Source organism: Clinocottus analis, unplaced genomic scaffold (genome assembly GCF_023055335.1).
Source record: "Clinocottus analis isolate CAN_PGR_092001 unplaced genomic scaffold, fCliAna1.0.p SCAF_23, whole genome shotgun sequence".
Taxonomy (NCBI): domain Eukaryota; kingdom Metazoa; phylum Chordata; class Actinopteri; order Perciformes; family Cottidae; genus Clinocottus; species Clinocottus analis.
Genome location: NW_027175965.1, coordinates 2,190,337 through 2,206,889, shown reverse-complemented (window position 1 = coordinate 2,206,889; position 16,553 = coordinate 2,190,337). Strand labels below are relative to the sequence as shown.

The 16,553-nt window shown below is 43.0% G+C and overlaps 3 protein-coding genes across 5 annotated transcripts; 1 reads left to right on the top strand and 2 right to left on the bottom strand.

Moving 5' to 3' along the window:
- Positions 1-1,840: 1,840 nt before the first annotated feature.
- On the bottom strand, positions 1,841-8,708 carry naprt (nicotinate phosphoribosyltransferase). The gene is made up of 13 exons (XM_068589860.1): positions 8,450-8,708; positions 7,067-7,194; positions 6,894-6,976; positions 6,024-6,154; positions 5,635-5,750; positions 4,937-5,133; positions 4,211-4,351; positions 4,004-4,088; positions 3,833-3,913; positions 3,640-3,742; positions 3,201-3,358; positions 2,486-2,593; positions 1,841-2,380 (listed from the first exon to the last, which is right to left on the bottom strand). The coding sequence occupies exons 1-13, from the start codon at positions 8,697-8,699 to the stop codon at positions 2,294-2,296; spliced, it is 1,668 nt and encodes a 555-aa protein (XP_068445961.1). The 5' UTR covers positions 8,700-8,708; the 3' UTR covers positions 1,841-2,293.
- A 272-nt stretch (positions 8,709-8,980) lies between these two features.
- cunh8orf82 (chromosome unknown C8orf82 homolog) lies at positions 8,981-12,584 on the bottom strand. 2 transcript variants are annotated; one of them, XM_068590064.1, is made up of 4 exons: positions 12,383-12,584; positions 11,002-11,176; positions 10,827-10,875; positions 8,981-10,174 (listed from the first exon to the last, which is right to left on the bottom strand). In XM_068590064.1, exons 1-4 carry the CDS (start codon positions 12,388-12,390, stop codon positions 9,672-9,674), a joined length of 735 nt encoding a protein of 244 aa, XP_068446165.1. In that variant the 5' UTR covers positions 12,391-12,584; the 3' UTR covers positions 8,981-9,671. The 2 variants fall into 2 exon arrangements, with proteins under 2 accessions (XP_068446165.1, XP_068446166.1); XM_068590065.1 differs by having other exon boundaries at positions 8,985-10,174; positions 11,002-11,171; positions 12,383-12,583.
- On the top strand, positions 12,526-16,134 carry si:ch211-191a24.4 (uncharacterized protein LOC100150331 homolog). 2 transcript variants are annotated; one of them, XM_068590063.1, is made up of 5 exons: positions 12,526-12,728; positions 12,989-13,097; positions 13,733-13,851; positions 14,529-15,183; positions 15,292-16,134. In XM_068590063.1, the coding sequence occupies exons 2-5, from the start codon at positions 12,997-12,999 to the stop codon at positions 15,296-15,298; spliced, it is 882 nt and encodes a 293-aa protein (XP_068446164.1). In that variant the 5' UTR covers positions 12,526-12,728; positions 12,989-12,996; the 3' UTR covers positions 15,299-16,134. The 2 variants fall into 2 exon arrangements, with proteins under 2 accessions (XP_068446164.1, XP_068446163.1); XM_068590062.1 differs by having other exon boundaries at positions 12,958-13,097.
- Positions 16,135-16,553: the final 419 nt, after the last annotated feature.

The window sequence follows — 16,553 nt, the reverse complement described above, 5'->3', positions numbered from 1 at the left end:
AAACGGTTTTCCCCCCACTGTGGGGACCATGGAGCGTATGGAGGTCGAAGGTGCACACTCCGTTGTGTTATCACTAGTGACCCCTACTGGCCTTCGGGTGAAGAGCAGTGAGTGAGGATCAATAGCGGTACAAAGCTGTACAAATTCCATAAAATCTGTGCCTTTTCCGTGCCCAAGACAAGTTTCTCTATAATACATTATATAATACATATAATCAAGCAAAAACTTGCAGAATTGTCCTTCAACAGTAATTGTCCACCCAGCTTCAAGAGGGCTTTAGGAGGAAATCTCTCCATGACTAGCGTCACATTATCATATAAAGATTGTGATTTAATGGAATAATAATAATGGAAGATAAGAACATTTAATCAAGGGTTGGTGCTTATTGTTCTTTACTTCAATAGTTCAAGTGTAAACCTTTCATACTTCTACTCCACTAAAGGGAAACATTCTACTCCCTATGGCATTAGTTCATGGACAGAAAAATATACTTTAAATTGTTTTTGTCGTTTATCACTTTTATATCAACACAAATGGACATGTTTAGAATTTTGGTCTGTTCAAACAACCTAAGGACCTATTTTTTCCCCAGTATTTCAGTAGTTAGAATTAGCTTCACGTCCACCAGCTAAAGCATTAGTCTTTTAACACAGATAATGAATATCACTTAGAGTATGCTTAGTAATGAATACAACTTCAGTATTGTGCACGAACACAACACAACAGCTGACGGCTCAGACTGTGGACTGTGTGAGACTCGGTGTCGTCCATCTCAGAGAGCGGAGACAGTCAGGGATGACATCACAGCCTCGTACCCCATGTCTAATCAGCTCCATATGTCGGCTGGGTGTATCTGCATGTCTACTACCGCTGGTCAGAAGGCAGCCAATCCGAAATCAAGGAAGCATTCTCACATGTGGAGCAGAAATGTAGGGAGGGTGGAGACATCTGTAGCAAAGGGTTTTCATGAATTGAATCCTCCTGAGCCGGATCTCAAATCCAAAGTCAAATGCCAAAACGAAGGATTTTCACATACGAGCAGGAAGTAGAACTAATTCAAAAAACACTAAGTTACAAAAGAGTAGACATTTTGAAGTTTGTATGCTGGAATCTGTTGAAAAAAAAGTAACAAGTTGAATCTGCATTAATCCATTTTTGGACACTAGGGGGCAAAAAAGCTCAGAGCATATGTATTAGCAAACAGCCACCTATATGTGTCCACCTGATTAATGCTACTCCAATATTCATTCTCCTTTAAGCTTTGATTTTGGTCTCCACCAACTCCTGAGAAAAAAAGCATCCGTCTCTTGAGCTTAATTGTCCACTATGTTCGCTAGCTCACTGTGCCGGTCTGCTGTTCTTGAAAAAACTGAACTGAAACATGCACATTGTGTTAATATGGAAAATAGCTAAGTTGTTCATTTTAGTAGATAATGGACTCAAATATATAGTAAATATTTAGTTTAAAAGCAAAAAACATTGTAGTGTTATTTTTTTCATTTGCACACACCTCATAAAGTTTTGTCTGTAGTATGAAGACATTCCTCAGTCCCATTTCATCTCAGTTCCTCTCTCATTTTGGTGAAAGTAGTGGCAGACAAACACTTAAAAAAAATACGATAAAAAATTATCGTACAAAATTTGGTATTAGACATACATTTACATGTATCTACCATTTTATTCATATATTTCACTACTTTTGTGAACCTAAGACCTTTGGTAAACCAATTTCGAGCACCAAAACAGTTCGTCAACATGAGTAAATGTATGTTTTCACAAGAGATAAGAATTTCTAAAATGGAGCTTTAATTTTTCAGATTCAAGGCAATATTATGTTTTTACTTGGACAAAAGGTCTAAAGACAAATTAATAGCTTATTTTGACTGCAATGATTTGTCAATGTAGAAAGCGTGACAAACTGTGCTCCACCTTTTTTATTTTCCATCAATTTAAAATCCTTAACAGCTTCTCGCTGAAGACATCAAACCACCAGAAAGAAAAGTCAGCAGAAAGAAAAGTCCATAAAACCCAGAGGCTGTTCTTCATTTGCTTCCATCTGTCCACTCTCGGCTTGCAAAAGAACAAAGTCATGTTCTGCTCCTCTTAATCCTGTTTTACAGACATTATCTGTGAAGGATTCCTACATTTGGAGAGTATGGTAGGGTTCATTAGGAGCATGCTCTACAAACGTACGCACTTCTCTCACCGTCAGGCACTTTGGAAAAAAAGTTAAATAAAAAGACAAAACAACAAAAACAGAAGATGACAACAGAGCAGTTGTCAACTATTAGATTTAGTTGGCTAAAAGAAAGTTGCTGTTGTTGGAGCTTCCTTTTTGGATCTCTGTGACCAGGTGATGGAGTTTCTCTGACAGCGCCACCTGGTGGAAGAGAACGCCAGAGATAAGATACTCTGTTGTGTTTGTGAGAAGCTGTGCATTTATTTGTATGTATCCAGCACAGATCTGTTAGTGTGTGATGCTCACTGTGTAAGAGTCTGGCTCCTGCAGCTTCTTGTGTCGGGGGTGCAAAGTCTGGAGGGAACTCTGGACCTTTACTCTAGTTTCTGCAGCGCTGCACAGAGGGTGTGTGACCTAGAAAGAGTGGGAGACGCATTCATGAAGACTAAAATCCTACACAGTCCACTCCTTATCTTGTACCTTTCAATATAGGTATGAAACATCAAATCTATGTTTTTATAAGGTATGAAACTTACTTTCTTATCTCATATTCACAGTGGTTTATTGTTATTTTTATACATTCTACTCAGGTGACCTTTTCTACTTTAAGGACCACAAAGAGCATATTTTTTTATGCTTTATCCTTGATTGTTTTTGTAATACCGTTTGAATATAATTAACCCACACAAAATGTTTCTGATGTGGCTTATGCAAAAGGATTCATGAGATAGACAAGGGCTGAATTCAAATTGCAGACTTTACTGGTTTGTCCTCCCAATGAAGTCCAGAGTGTCTACTGCTGTCCAATATATCAAGTCAATAATATATCAAGTACGGGGAGATAATACACAATGTATACAGACTTCCAGTCCACTTCTGGTGTACAATACACCAGACCTTTTTCAGGCAATAACCGAGAAATATGGATGTGATGATGGAAAGGAAACCACACAAACCACAACAACAGGGCATCAGGAAACAGCAGCCAGTTTGCCAATTTAAAACGATTGCCCATCCTCACCTGTCCTTTGGTGAACACCTCCTGGCGCAGACAGGTGACTTGAGCTGGAGTAACTGAGACCAAGGAGTTGTCACACATCAGAGGATAGCAGCTCAGAGCGACTCCTGCCTCTGGAGGAGACTCCACAGCAAGACACATCAGGTCCAGAAAAGGATGGCCTGCCAGAGAGAAAAAGAGTGGTAAAGCCGTGGAAACATTCACAAGCACGCAGGCAGCCCAGTGAGGCCGCGATGCTCATTATGCACCAGGAAACCAAACAGTTCTATTGTTACAGCCTGAAAACTGAAAAACAATGGAAACACTTAAAAGTGGGGTGGTGTCAGTGGTCCATTGTGTATGTCAGAACAGCCAAAACTAAGTTAAGATGGTGAAAACAGAGAAGAAAAAAAAAGTGTAGAAATTGGAGTGAAGGCAGTTGAAGAAAGACGAGGATTCTCACCCTCAGTGTCTACCAGCCTGTAGACGGCTTTCCTGCCGGGGACAGTGCTTTTCTCTGGGTCCTCACTGATCTTCATCCTGGGCCTCCCCCTCACCTCCACGAGCTGATACACATAAATGCAAAAATGGCGCCGTGCAAATGTTGAACAGAGAAGTGAGTTTGAGGCATTTGGGGAGACAATGAAGCTCACTACCTTATACACACAGCCCAGCGAAGGCTGCCGTGTGCATGTGACCAGATGTGTTCCAACTCCAACCACATCGATCTCATTCTCCTGAAATAATAATAATACACAGAACATCAGGGAGAAGAAAAAAACATTATGTTCAACATAAACACTCCACATGTTTCAGTCCCAATCTACCTTCTTGTTGAGCTCCACCATGCTTTGCTCTGTGATGTTATTGGTCCCAACGATGATCAGTGAGTCGAAGGCGGAGATGGAGAAGCTGTTGGGATGAAACAAAACGAAAGGAACAATCAGACATGTGCCACAGACCTTTGAAGGAGTGAGCTACGGTCTCACTGTGGGTTTTAAAGAAGCACACATACAGCATGGCACCTCACTCACTGCTCGCCACAGAGTCTGAAGACACGACGGACGTCAAGCGACTGCCTGCAGAGGTCCCCGCTGTCCAGGCGGACTCCTACAGGCCTGTAGTCCAGTTCACACAGCGCCAAGGCCACAGCGCAGAAGTTCAACAGGCCACTACTGAAATCACACATACACACACCACATTAGCATCACACATGAACGAGTAAAAATTAATAGGTCACAGTTTTCTATGAATTATTACTTGGAAAAAATGTAATGCGAAGACTAGCTGATAAATCAATAACAAAGGGATTCATTAGTTGCTTCCCCGGCTGAAGAACGCAGTATTTCATCGTAAAAAACAGTGTGCATCAATGCAATATTCAGAAATGCTGGTGAAATGAAGGTTGGGGTTAGCCAAACTATATTACTATCAGATGCTCCAAACCTGATTTAACTCAGTGTACAATAGTGACCTCTGCTGGTGAAAACGGCACATTGAACAACTGCTGGAACTAATGAGGACCGTTCTGGTCTACCTTACCAGGTTCTTACTTAACCAAACTATTTTTCCTGCTACATGTGTTGTTGTAATGATGCAATGTCAGTCATATATATATATATATATATATATATATATATATATATATATATATATATATATATATATATATATATATATATATAAACGCACACACAATCAATTCACATGATAAAAACTCCAATCCATCGCTGTTCAGTATCAAAAGTAACACCAGTTACCAGCCAACACTGTAGCTGTCAATCACAGGCAGAAAGTTCTGCGGGTAGGCGATGGCGTAGGTAAGAAAAGCTGCCAGCTCGCCCTCGTGGATCTTCCCGGACTCAGCTCCCAGAAGCTCACACACACGTCTCAACCAGCCCTTTGTTAACGAAATGATGTCCACCGGATCTGGGTCCTTGTTCAGCGCCACAAGAGTCTGATCGTAAACACAGACACAGAGACAGATTATTACTGACTCCGTTAAATCCACTGTTGATATTCCAGCTCCTTCTTTTCCATGCTTGAGCCACTATTTTTCTTCAGGGAACGTTGCCAACTAACCTGAAAGATTTTACAAGTTCAAAACATGATTGTGTACTGTATTTTTCTGATGCATTTATGCCATCATGTAACCGGTGAAGCCACAATTAGGTTACAAACTTACAAACTAAATAACAAAACAAAAAAAAGTTAAAAACAAACAAATGGGCATTAGTCTTTAGCTTGATTTAACTGTTCTTATTAAACTGTACTACATTAAATGATATGTCATTGGCTAAACCTATTGATGTGAGCACATGACACTCCTATTGCACTACATAGTGCAATAGGAGTGTGATGGATGAAATCCATCCACAAATTAATCCTAATTTTGTAGTTGATGAGCTAAAAATTTGCAAAATCATTGATATGGACGATTGGAGGAGGGAGTACTCACTTGTGGCCAGACCTCCTCCAGGGAGGTAAAGGAAGTGACATACGAGTGTGCCATGGTCCCCGTCACTGGGATCCCAAACAGAAAACCAGCCTGAACGTTACTGGTGAGATCAAATCCTGAAAGACAGGTTCTAGTGTCAGTCTCCATGTGTGTCAACTTAATTACGATCCAGGTCAGAGGGGGATACACCTGAACAATAGTAATTTTTGGAGCATTTCAAATCACCTGCGTTGGCTTTTGTTCTTTGGGTAACAAGTCATTGCATGCATCTCTGCGTCCTCTCAGTGAGAACGCCTACATCTATGCATGTGTTTTGTCGGGGAAGGCAAGTTGATGTAATCCTACTTAAGGGATACATATGCATGTGTTACAATCCACACAACATTCACCTCCAATGTGTGTGTATCGGGAGGCGGTGAGCCCCCCGTCTGGTCCCTGGGCCCTCCTGAGGCCCATCTCCAGCAGCTTCCTCTTGGGGCCGGCCGCCAGGCGGAAACGGGCGGCGTTACTGCACACCAGACTGACAAGAGAGGGGAGGCAGAAGAGAAACCGGCTGTTTAAAGTCTTGTGCAGCTAAACTGCACAAGACTTTGCACAAGTCTGGACTTCCTGTCACTTGTAGTGTCGCAGCTCGCAACTATGTAGTCTGTAAGACAAACAGGACAGTTTGTCAGGTGCAACATTTAAGAGTGTTGATCAGTTTGTCTGCTTGACAATCACATTTTGCTGCAATAAAAATGATTGAAGTGAGATGAACAGACAATAATATCGTATCGTGACTTAAGCATCGTGATAATACTGCAGTATTGTGATAATATCGTATTGTGGGACCACAGGTGATTCCCAAGCCTAATATTTAGTATCTTAATCTCAGTCATTTTCATCAAGCAAAAAACCCAAACAAGGCTGGTTCCAGCATCTCAAAGCAATACAATTCATTTATAATGATTTATGATCATCATAATTTGTATTTTTGACTTTTTTTAATGGGGCTTTTTCTTTTCTTTAAATATTGTCTATGGCATAGGATGATATTAGTCTAAAGTGTAGAATGATGCTGGAAACAACGGGAGAGAGAGTGACGATAGGTAGCAATGATTCCTGCTCTTGATCGAACCTGAAACATCCCAATTGTGTGACCATTATGAAAAATCTCGAACAAAATTAGATTACTGATTGCAGCAGTCCGCATTATTGTATATCAGTTATTTTTTCGAGGACCACCTGGTTCTTCTGTGTGCACGTTTATTGGTTGTTACCTGGCATAGTTGACCAAACATAGCAAACTGGTCTCCAGCAGTTGAACCACAGCTAACGGACCAGACACCTCCATGAGAGGCACCTGCAGAGATGTTAAACAGGTTACTTCTGACCTCCCCTACAGAACCCTGAATTTAACCTTTCATCCTAAAAAGGCTGCAGCCAAACTCACCCTGGCAAAAACCACGGTGCCCTCGGGAATGGAGCGGAGCGTGACGCCGGAGCAGTCGAGGCCTCGCAGGAACTGGAAGAAGGCGGGGTCGGTGACAGGGGGCAGGACGGAGCGCAGGAACTCTACATCTGGATCCACAAAAACACGCCGTTAGCACACCGTCTGGAACACAGTGAGACCAGCGACAGATGCCATCTTTCATCCTCTCAACACATGTGCTCTCACACAAGAACATATGTCCTCCACCGGCCCTCACATGTCCTGGCTCACCGCACACTCAATTACAGGAACAGAGCTGACTCTAATAACTTGCTGTACAGTATCAGAGGTTGGGACTGTGCGTATTTCCGTGTTATGCAGCTTTAAACTTCTACTTCCCTATTTTTAAATCGGCCATAGTTGATATGCAGTTTGCAGATTAAGATTCAGTATACAAGACATATGATATCATGAGGATCTTCTTGAGATGGATGAAAAACACTAATTGCTGTCATTGTGAACTGCAGGGAATTTGTGTGGCAGGAAATTGGGACGCCAAAAAGTACTGAACATTAATTATTCATAAATTGTCAAACTTTTGTAGTTTGTTTCATAAGTCTCTTAAATGACCTCAATGAAGGATGTGTTATGTATATATTCCTTCATTTTACAGTTTATTATTGTTAAATATATTATTATCACCATCATCATCATCATCATGAAACAAGATGCATCATCAAACTGAAACTCAAAGTACAAGCTACAACTGATCTGCTGCTTCCTTAATCAGTAATAACAAATCCCATTACAGTATACAATTTTTATAAGACATGCAAGTGCAATACAACAAGGTCAAAGGGGTCATCCTTAAATGCATGGCTTTACGTGCGTTTCCCTCATTACTGATGTATTGCAATGGAGCAAAGTACAAGTCTTGCACTCATTTATTGTATGCAATGCAATGCAGCGCATGTGTTTTTGTTTTCTCATGCGTCCCTCGCGTCAACTTCATCATCCCCTCTAGCTCACTGACATCTGTACGAATTTTGAATTTTAACCAAATTACAAGCTGTGATCGCGCCCAGCTTCGCCTCTCTCGGCATGCAGTATGTTGTTGCTTCACGTGCACCAGGGATTACGGATCACTCGTGTGTTCAAGTTCAAGTCTGCACGTCAAAGTTCAGAGAAACGACTCCATTCATGAAGTCTCGCGGAGACTCTCTCGCAGGGGTCGCGCGGCGAACTGTTGCGCCACACCAATGTGAAAAAGTTTCAGGGGGACCCGCAATGGCACAGCCGACATGTGAGGACACTTTAATTAGACTCTTTACTTAATGCGCCTTTACTTAAAGCGGTTGAAATACATTGACAGAGACAATAAAGATACAAGAGCGACGTCCTCACCTTCGTCCGTGAAGCGAAACGTGCGGAGAAACAGCAGGCAGTCCTGCTGCCCCGCGAACAGCGAGAAGCCGCCGCCGAACGGGTTGTCCCGGAAGAAGAGCTCGAACACGGCGGGCTCGTGGTGCCGGCCGCTCCGCCAGTACGCGTACGCCATGGAGAACTGGTACAGGTCCGTGAGCAGCGGCGGGGCCCGCTCCCGGAGAGACCGCTCCATAACTCCGCTCGTGTCGCTGCTGGACGGCGCTGCCATGTTACTACAAAGCCCTGGGCTCGAGGTTCATCTGAAGCAGAGCTCCCTGGGACATGAAGTTCTTTAAACAGCCAAACAGCGGCAGAGGCGTGGTGCGTGTTGGAAGAACCAGTTTAAGAGGAACTTTATTATTATAAATAAACAGACAAAATCACTATGTGTACTCTTAGGATGTTTTCTTTTTTTAAGTACACATACTGTAACATGTGTAGAGTATACCATGTTTAAGGTGTTACTGTCAGGGAAAGTGACAAGAACTGCAGGAGCAATTCCATATCAAACAGTTGTTATCAAGATTGCAACAGAAGACAATACAAAACGAAATATGCAGAGTATTGCACTTTATTAAAGGAGGATCTGACTGTATGGCCTAAATTCAGTAGAATATTTTCAATGCTTCTATTATATAAGTAAATATATGATACTCACAGTATGTTTTCATCATCTCAAGAACATTAAATACCATTTGACTCAAATCCACACCAATATATTAAATACAATTTTACCATGAATTCAGCCAAATTCTGTTTCTGAAGAGTGACTGTCCTGTGACTGAAATTGAGCAGTTTCTTATAAATTGTATTTATGTTAAATGTTATTCGTATTATTCTGGCCGTTGTCATGTACAATCTCCAATGTGCCAAGTAAATGGCCACTTCTCTTTAGTAAAGTATCTTCGATTACCTGCTTTAATTGTGACATACCGGATAGTTCTACCGTAAAGCTGTTGGAATCAAAAGGGGGAACTGCAACCTGTCACGATGGGAGACGATGCTTTGTTTGAAGGGTCTCAAGCCCCAAAAGCCCAAAACACTAAATCAATAAATATCCCATATCACATGACATGCGAAACATGAGCTCAGGAGTCCAACAGTAACGATCCCATCGTGATCAACAACTGAGAAAGAACACGGTTGTTTTTTCCCGCCGCCGGTGTGGGATACCGACTAGCTTTACATGGACAGCATTCCGTTATCCCTGTTCATCCTGCTGCCCGCTGCTTTCCTCCGCAGTGGGAAAGCATCCTGCGAGCTCATTAGTCAGTGTGTGCTTCCGCCCGCCCCAGTGAAAGTGCGTTGGTTGTCCCGAATGGCCGAGCTCCGAAGCGTAGACAAAGAATGGGCTGAGCTCGATGGCCAGAGCCGACCTGACTAGGCCGACCCCGCCTCCGCCCGTGCGCTCCGAGCACGGGTGGTAAACTCGGCCGGTGGTGGGGTGCATGTACAGCGCCTCCGGGCGGAACGGGGCGGACAGCTTCTCTGCCCCGCCGCAGTAAGATAGCAGCTCCCGATCCGCCATCAGTCCTGGCGACCCCGCTGGGCTCTGCAGCAGGTGGGTGAAGACCACAGGGCGGTCATCGCAGCGCACAAAGTTCCTCTCCCTGCCGCACGGGGACAAGAAGGGGAAGTCCTCTTCATAGCGGCCACTCTGATTGGAACGCAGCCGACTGAAGAAGAAGACCAGGAACGGTGTGTCTGGTAATAGAGGAGAGAGAGCGAGGGGCATATGAGCAATACAGAGACACCATGTACCAATAAGTCAGATCAGAAAGTCACAGAAGGCATCCACAGGTGTTTCACACTTCAAAACACCGGTTTTAAGTATTTCAACAATTGATTCATGAGCTCATATTGAGACCTTGTCTTCGTAATATTCTGTTGTTCTTACCACCAACAAAACCGATTAAACAACAATTAATGTGTGGACATATGCCACGGAGCTCCATTGTTTAACACATCAATAAGCCTCATTGTTGCACTGAGAGACATGTTTCTTTATTAACTTGAGAACACACACAAACACACTTTGACTCAATCCCAGAATACTGACGGGCTCGCCTTTTGAGTGCACGTCAAATATAGTTTTTAAAATAGCTCAACTATTTGAGTCGATGTGGTGATAAAATGATGGATAACGTGATGCTCTTAATTATTCAAGGTTATTATTCATAGGAACAGGGGTTCAAGGTTAAACCTTTAGGCTGGTTAACACATTAAATAAAGTCTATGATGGGGGATGTATGAATTATAAGCTCTTAAATAAGCACTTTAGTGTGTGTGTGTGTGTGTGTGTGTGTGTGTGTGTGTGTGTGTGTGTGTGTGTGTGTGTGTGTGTAATGTGTTTTACCTTTGAAGCAGGTGACAAAGTTCTTCACTTTCGTGTCATCGAGGAACAGCTGGAAGTGGAGCACAGACCAACATGTCATGCAAGCAGGGAGATATATTGTATTCGTGTGTTGTTGTTGTTGTTGTTGTTGTTGTTGTTGTTGTTGTTGTTGTTGTGTGCCAGTTCACACACTCACCTGTCCTTGGTGGTCAATATAGTAGAAGTACTCCCGGATACGCGGCTCCGGGCTCTGGCCCTGGACGTATGTCGCGGTAGATCTGGAGGCCCCGTGGCCGGCGGGCAGGCAGCGCGGGGCGCCTAGAGCTCTGCAGCGGCGGGCGGCAGTCCGGAGGAACAACATGGCGACTGAACTGGGGAGAAGATGTGTTTGCGGGATGAACTGAGACACAGACAGGACGACCTGTGCGTCAGGCTGTCCTAGTTGTGCCCATGGTGTTGCCCTCGCGTTGCTATTGATGTTTATACAGCTACAACCCGGAAGTAGTTCATTATTGCGACATTGACAGCTTCTGACTACTGCCACCTTGTGGACATTGATTATAATTACAGTATTCACAAAGATTTCTATAGAAACTCAATATTTACTAATAAATAAAGACGGACTTCCTTTCCCGAGCAGTCGACGTGTAAGTTATATAAGCTTGCATACAACCGAATGACTTAATGATAAACTGCGGTGAATATAAATGCAGATCTCACAGTTTGTTTGTGTTTTTTATACTTTGACAGTTTAACTTTAAAAAAAAAATGCAATACAGTAAGTCCATATTAATCTTGTTAGATATTTAACCCAATTTGGTTTTGCAAGTATGTCTGTAGAAAGTCATGATTTGATTCAACAATTGATTAATCACTTTGTCTTTAAAATGTGTAAACATTGATGTAGTCAAATGACAGTCCAACCAAACCAAAAGATATTCAGTTTACTTTTATATATTGGCCTACGATCATAAACTATCAAAAACGAAGAATCCTCACTAAATCACATTATATATCAGTCTGCTGCCTGTATAAATATACCAGATTTTCTAACTCTGCTATATTACGACGATTACCACTTCCCACCACTGTCACTTTTACCTTGTGAAGTTTCTAATTTGACTTATTCCTACTTAAATAGCCTATTTATTGTGTATAGCCGTGTATATTCTTTATCTTGTTTCTGTCCTTGTGTTGCCTGCAATAATTGAATTTCCATTACGGAAATAAAATAAGGCTTATTTCATCTTATATAGAACCGAGAAAATCATTACATCTACAGCACAACCTGCAACCAATGAATGTTAAGTGACTTTTGGTTGAATATTTAACCAATACTTCACGAGCAGTTCAAAGTTGCTTTTCAGCAAGCAAGTGACTTTGAAAATGTGTGTAGAAGCCAGTAAGCTTCCCACACATTGCGTATAATAACTTGGGAATGTGTGATTCCAAGCAGAGGGATGTTTACATCGTGGAGTGAACACAACAGGGCCCTTCAGGGGGAGCTGCATGCAATTGGTTAGCTGATGAAAAGAAGCACATAAATAACAACATTCCTCCACAACAGACAGACTTACAGGCTCATGCCAGAAGGCCGTCATCCCTTAGTACAAGTGGAGGATTCTTCGGCCTTGCAGACGGAGGATTGACCACACACAAAGCGGCTGATTCAAAACAACTGGTAATGACTTGAACTTCTTCCAAAAAGCAAAACCCTAAAAAAAAAACCCTCATTTGAAAAGCTCCAGCTGTGAGCGGACAGGGCTTATCCCCTTGGTTACCTGAAGCTGTAGCTCCTCCCCTTTCCTCCTCCCCCGTTGGGTGGAGCTGTTTGTACCTGGACGCCGAGAGGGATTTAAAAAAAGAAAAAAAAATGGCGTTTTTATAGTTGGACTTTAGAGTGCTCTCATCAACACATTCACCGTAAGTGTACCTTTGATAGTTTACGGTCAATTTAACACGTAATTGGTCACATTTTTTTGTGAGTTGTTATTAAACAAGCTAACGTGTCGTAAAGCAATGTTTTCCCCCTTTTTTAAACTGCAGTCGTTCCGCTGTTGCTTGACGTGAGGTTTAGAAAGCTTCCTTGTTTTATGAAAAATTAACATGTTTGTCTAGTGTTTATTAACTCGTGCGGTTTCTGTTCGTTTAGAGGTCCTTTCTGTGTCGGTTTCGATCAGCAGGTCGCGTCATGAGCCAGCCGCCCCGTTCAAACCGGGGACACCGGGACAGAAACGGGGACCACCGACAGCCGCGAGAATCTCGCGATGACAGGCGCTCATCGCTCGACAGGTGTGTTCATGTGCTATCGGTAAATGAATCATCCCCACCTGTGTCTATCTGAGTTCATGAATGAATGCATGTCAGTGCTGTCTTTAAACTATTTTTAATAATTGTTATGTCATTATTTGTTCCTTTTTTGTCAATTTTGTGTTTATTTTTTAATATTTTCTAATAACTGTATCCATAAAGACAGAAACGTTGATACAATCTCCCTCCAAAAAATGACAATGAACTCTTGCAATACTATTCCATGAGTAATTCAGTAGAGTCTTATGATAACATGAAATAGCTTTATATCAGTGAACAGTTAATTATTGTTTTAACCTTCACAAGAGTAGCTGCTGGAACGCTGCAAATCTAACAAAAACAAGTTTACCATGTTCCTACTATTCATTTTATGAGTGTCAACTAAAATATCTTGGATTTAGGAATATATATATATATATATATATATATATATATATATATATATATATATATATATATATATATATATATATATGTAAAACAAACCACTAAATTAGAAATCTTTTTTTTCTTTGATCGTATAGTTCTCACAATAAAACCAAACATGGAAAAGATTCCGTTTTTGAGTGACACCAAGCGGTAGATAACTTCCCCCAGTGTGTTTTTCTGTGCTCCAGGTCTTCGTCTCGACCCCCATACTACCCCAGAGAGGCCGACTCCCCTCCCCGACATGTGCAGGAAGACCCTCGAGGGGACCACCAAGAGTCCAAATGCACAAACATCTGCTCCAGGAGAGGCAAGTTAGGATCGCAGGGGAAGCTCTCCTCAGAAGCTGCAGCTGTGTCACAGGGCAGACTTTGGTTTCAGTCTCATTGCAGATTCCACATGTCCCGCCCTCTTGGAATACTGGACAGACCGGTTCTTACAGGCCTCCTTTCTCAGAGTCAACACATTGGCTGAGTAACTTTTAAGGAAGGAGAAAGCTGAAGACCTAATATCTGAGTGTGTTAGATTAAATACATGTTTCTGACCATTCATGTGCTTAGTAACACACAAAAAAAGATCCTCCAGGAATGTTAATAACAGATTAAGGACATTTACACCTCCCGATGCAGAAGGAAGGCCTGAACTACTGTGGAGAACATGTACTGAAAAAGAGTCTCCCCCCTCCACCCAGGCAGTTAGACCGCAGAACAGCAAGCACTTTAAATAACTCACAATACTTATTATTGTAGGATTTGTTGTTGTTTTTGTTTTTTTATGTATTATATATATGGCTGAGAGACCCAGGGCAGATGCATTTCATTGTATTTTAATAAATAATTGTACTTTTTGAAGTTGGTGTAGGCAGTTTATTTTTGGCGTCATCTGGCTAAAATTCCAGTCTTACAATTAGTTTACTGTATATATTTGTGTATGATATATACAATTTTGTGATTCCTTTCCTCATATGTTCCATGCATCCCCCTTCAGGCATCGTGCTGATCTGCGCGGTGTTGACCAACTCCCTGGTCCTGATCTGCGTGGTTGCAGCTCAAATGGTGTCATCAGGGATGTCCTCCAGGGGCGGTCTGGGCGGCTTCGACATCAACTCCAACTTCAACCTGCAGGGCACTGAGCTGCAGAAGGTGCGAGAGCTGGACATGCAGTACAGCCAGATGCGGGCGCCGGGCGTCTACGGCGGCATCCCCTTCAGCCTCACCTTTGGGGTCCTGTCGCTGCTGTTCGTGGTCTCCGGGAACAAACCGCCGCACCGCATGTCCCGCAAGCTTCTGTTCGGCGCGCTGGTGTTCCAGGCGGTGGGTGCGGTAGTGTACGTGGTGGCCGTGGGGCTTTACCTCCACTTCATCATCGGGGTCAACGCCACAGACGTGTGCCAGCAGCGCGAGAGGCTGTACGCCCGGAACGGTTACACCTGGATGAGCTGCGACGTGGGCGGTGCCGACGCCGCCGTGGCCCTGTTCGGGCTCATCACGGCCATTCTGTACACCGCCGGCACGGTGCTCACCTTCCAGACGATCCGGAGGGTGAAGAGCTACCTGCAGGAGCGAAAACGCCGCGAAGCAGAGAAGCTGCAGGCCCGGGCAGGCCCGCAGAGGGCCCCGCTGAGGGCTGACACCACCTCCGTGTGAGCAGTCCCGGGACAGACACCTGACCAGATCAGTGTGCTGCTACTATGACAGAGGGATCCTGGTATCATGAAACTGGCTTACTTTCTTAAATTTTTTTTTACCAGGTTATAGATCACCATGGAAACCAACAGTACGCTGCGGGTTACCCGATTATGTACAGAGCATCAGATCGCCCGCTGACCAATCCCGAGTCCTCATTCTTACAAGATCCTGAGGTGGACGAAGTACAGAGCTCACAATAATGTCTTATCTGACGCTCGGTCAATAAATCGCTGGCTATAAAATCTACAGTTATAAAACACAAACAGCCACAGCCCAAAACATCACCACAGCTTAAAGCGACAGCGCGGTCAGGGCTCCGTAGGATTCCATCTTAATTACAGAGAAGAAACGTCTTGCCCGACCATATGTCCAGGTGAACGGAAAGATTGCTTACTATATTCACTCTAATGAATGATGCTTATAGCTGCCTATTCTTTCATGCTTTTACACTCTTATTTCGTCACCGCAGCCCAAGACGACACCAGGTTGAGTATTTAGCTGGGTTTTTTTTACATTCAATGAGATAACTGGAAGTAAAAAGAGTGAATTCTCAGTCACTCTGTATCCGCACTGAAGTCTATGTACCTCATCTTGGTGCTTTAGTGCTGCATATCACTGTTTTTATGGTAATGTCAAATCAAATATTCCACGTGGTTCTGATGAAGCTGCATGTCATTGGCTCCTAGTTGCCTGTGAATGTGCTCGTTGGCTGGACCAGTCAATAACCAGCTTAGAATGTCGAATCGGACTGTGTGAACTCGGGCAGGGATTTACAGAAATGTTTTTAACATGTATAATGAATGTGTTTTAACATCAAAAGTTTGACTTTATAATGCAATGTTTTTGATACTGAAACTGTACAAGGATGTCTCTACTCAAATTAAACCTCAATCAATGTAAATCTGGTCAACGGGTCTGTTTGTGATTTAACGGCGTGATGAACACGGCAGCCTGTAGGGAGCGCCAGAGCTCTGCACACGTCCTGCTCTCTGTCCCCCTCCAGAGGCTTCCTGCCAGCCATGACATCACCGCTGTATGTCCCCACTCCCTCCCCTTTGCTGTCACACAATGGGCCAAACATACACTGAAGGACACGGCAGTGATGTAACTGTTGGACTGTTAAGCCAAGATTTAATTACTAACAAAAGAAATCCTCCAGAGTGAGGTAATTACCCGAGTTCTAATTTTACCATTTTGGATCACACAATGCAGTGATTGTATTGCAGCAGCACTAACGAGACAACGTGACATCAGCTAGGGGAAAAGCAGGGTTGCAGCTTGTTGTCGTGTAGTTTCTTTCTCACCTTCCAAATAGTTAGAGGTT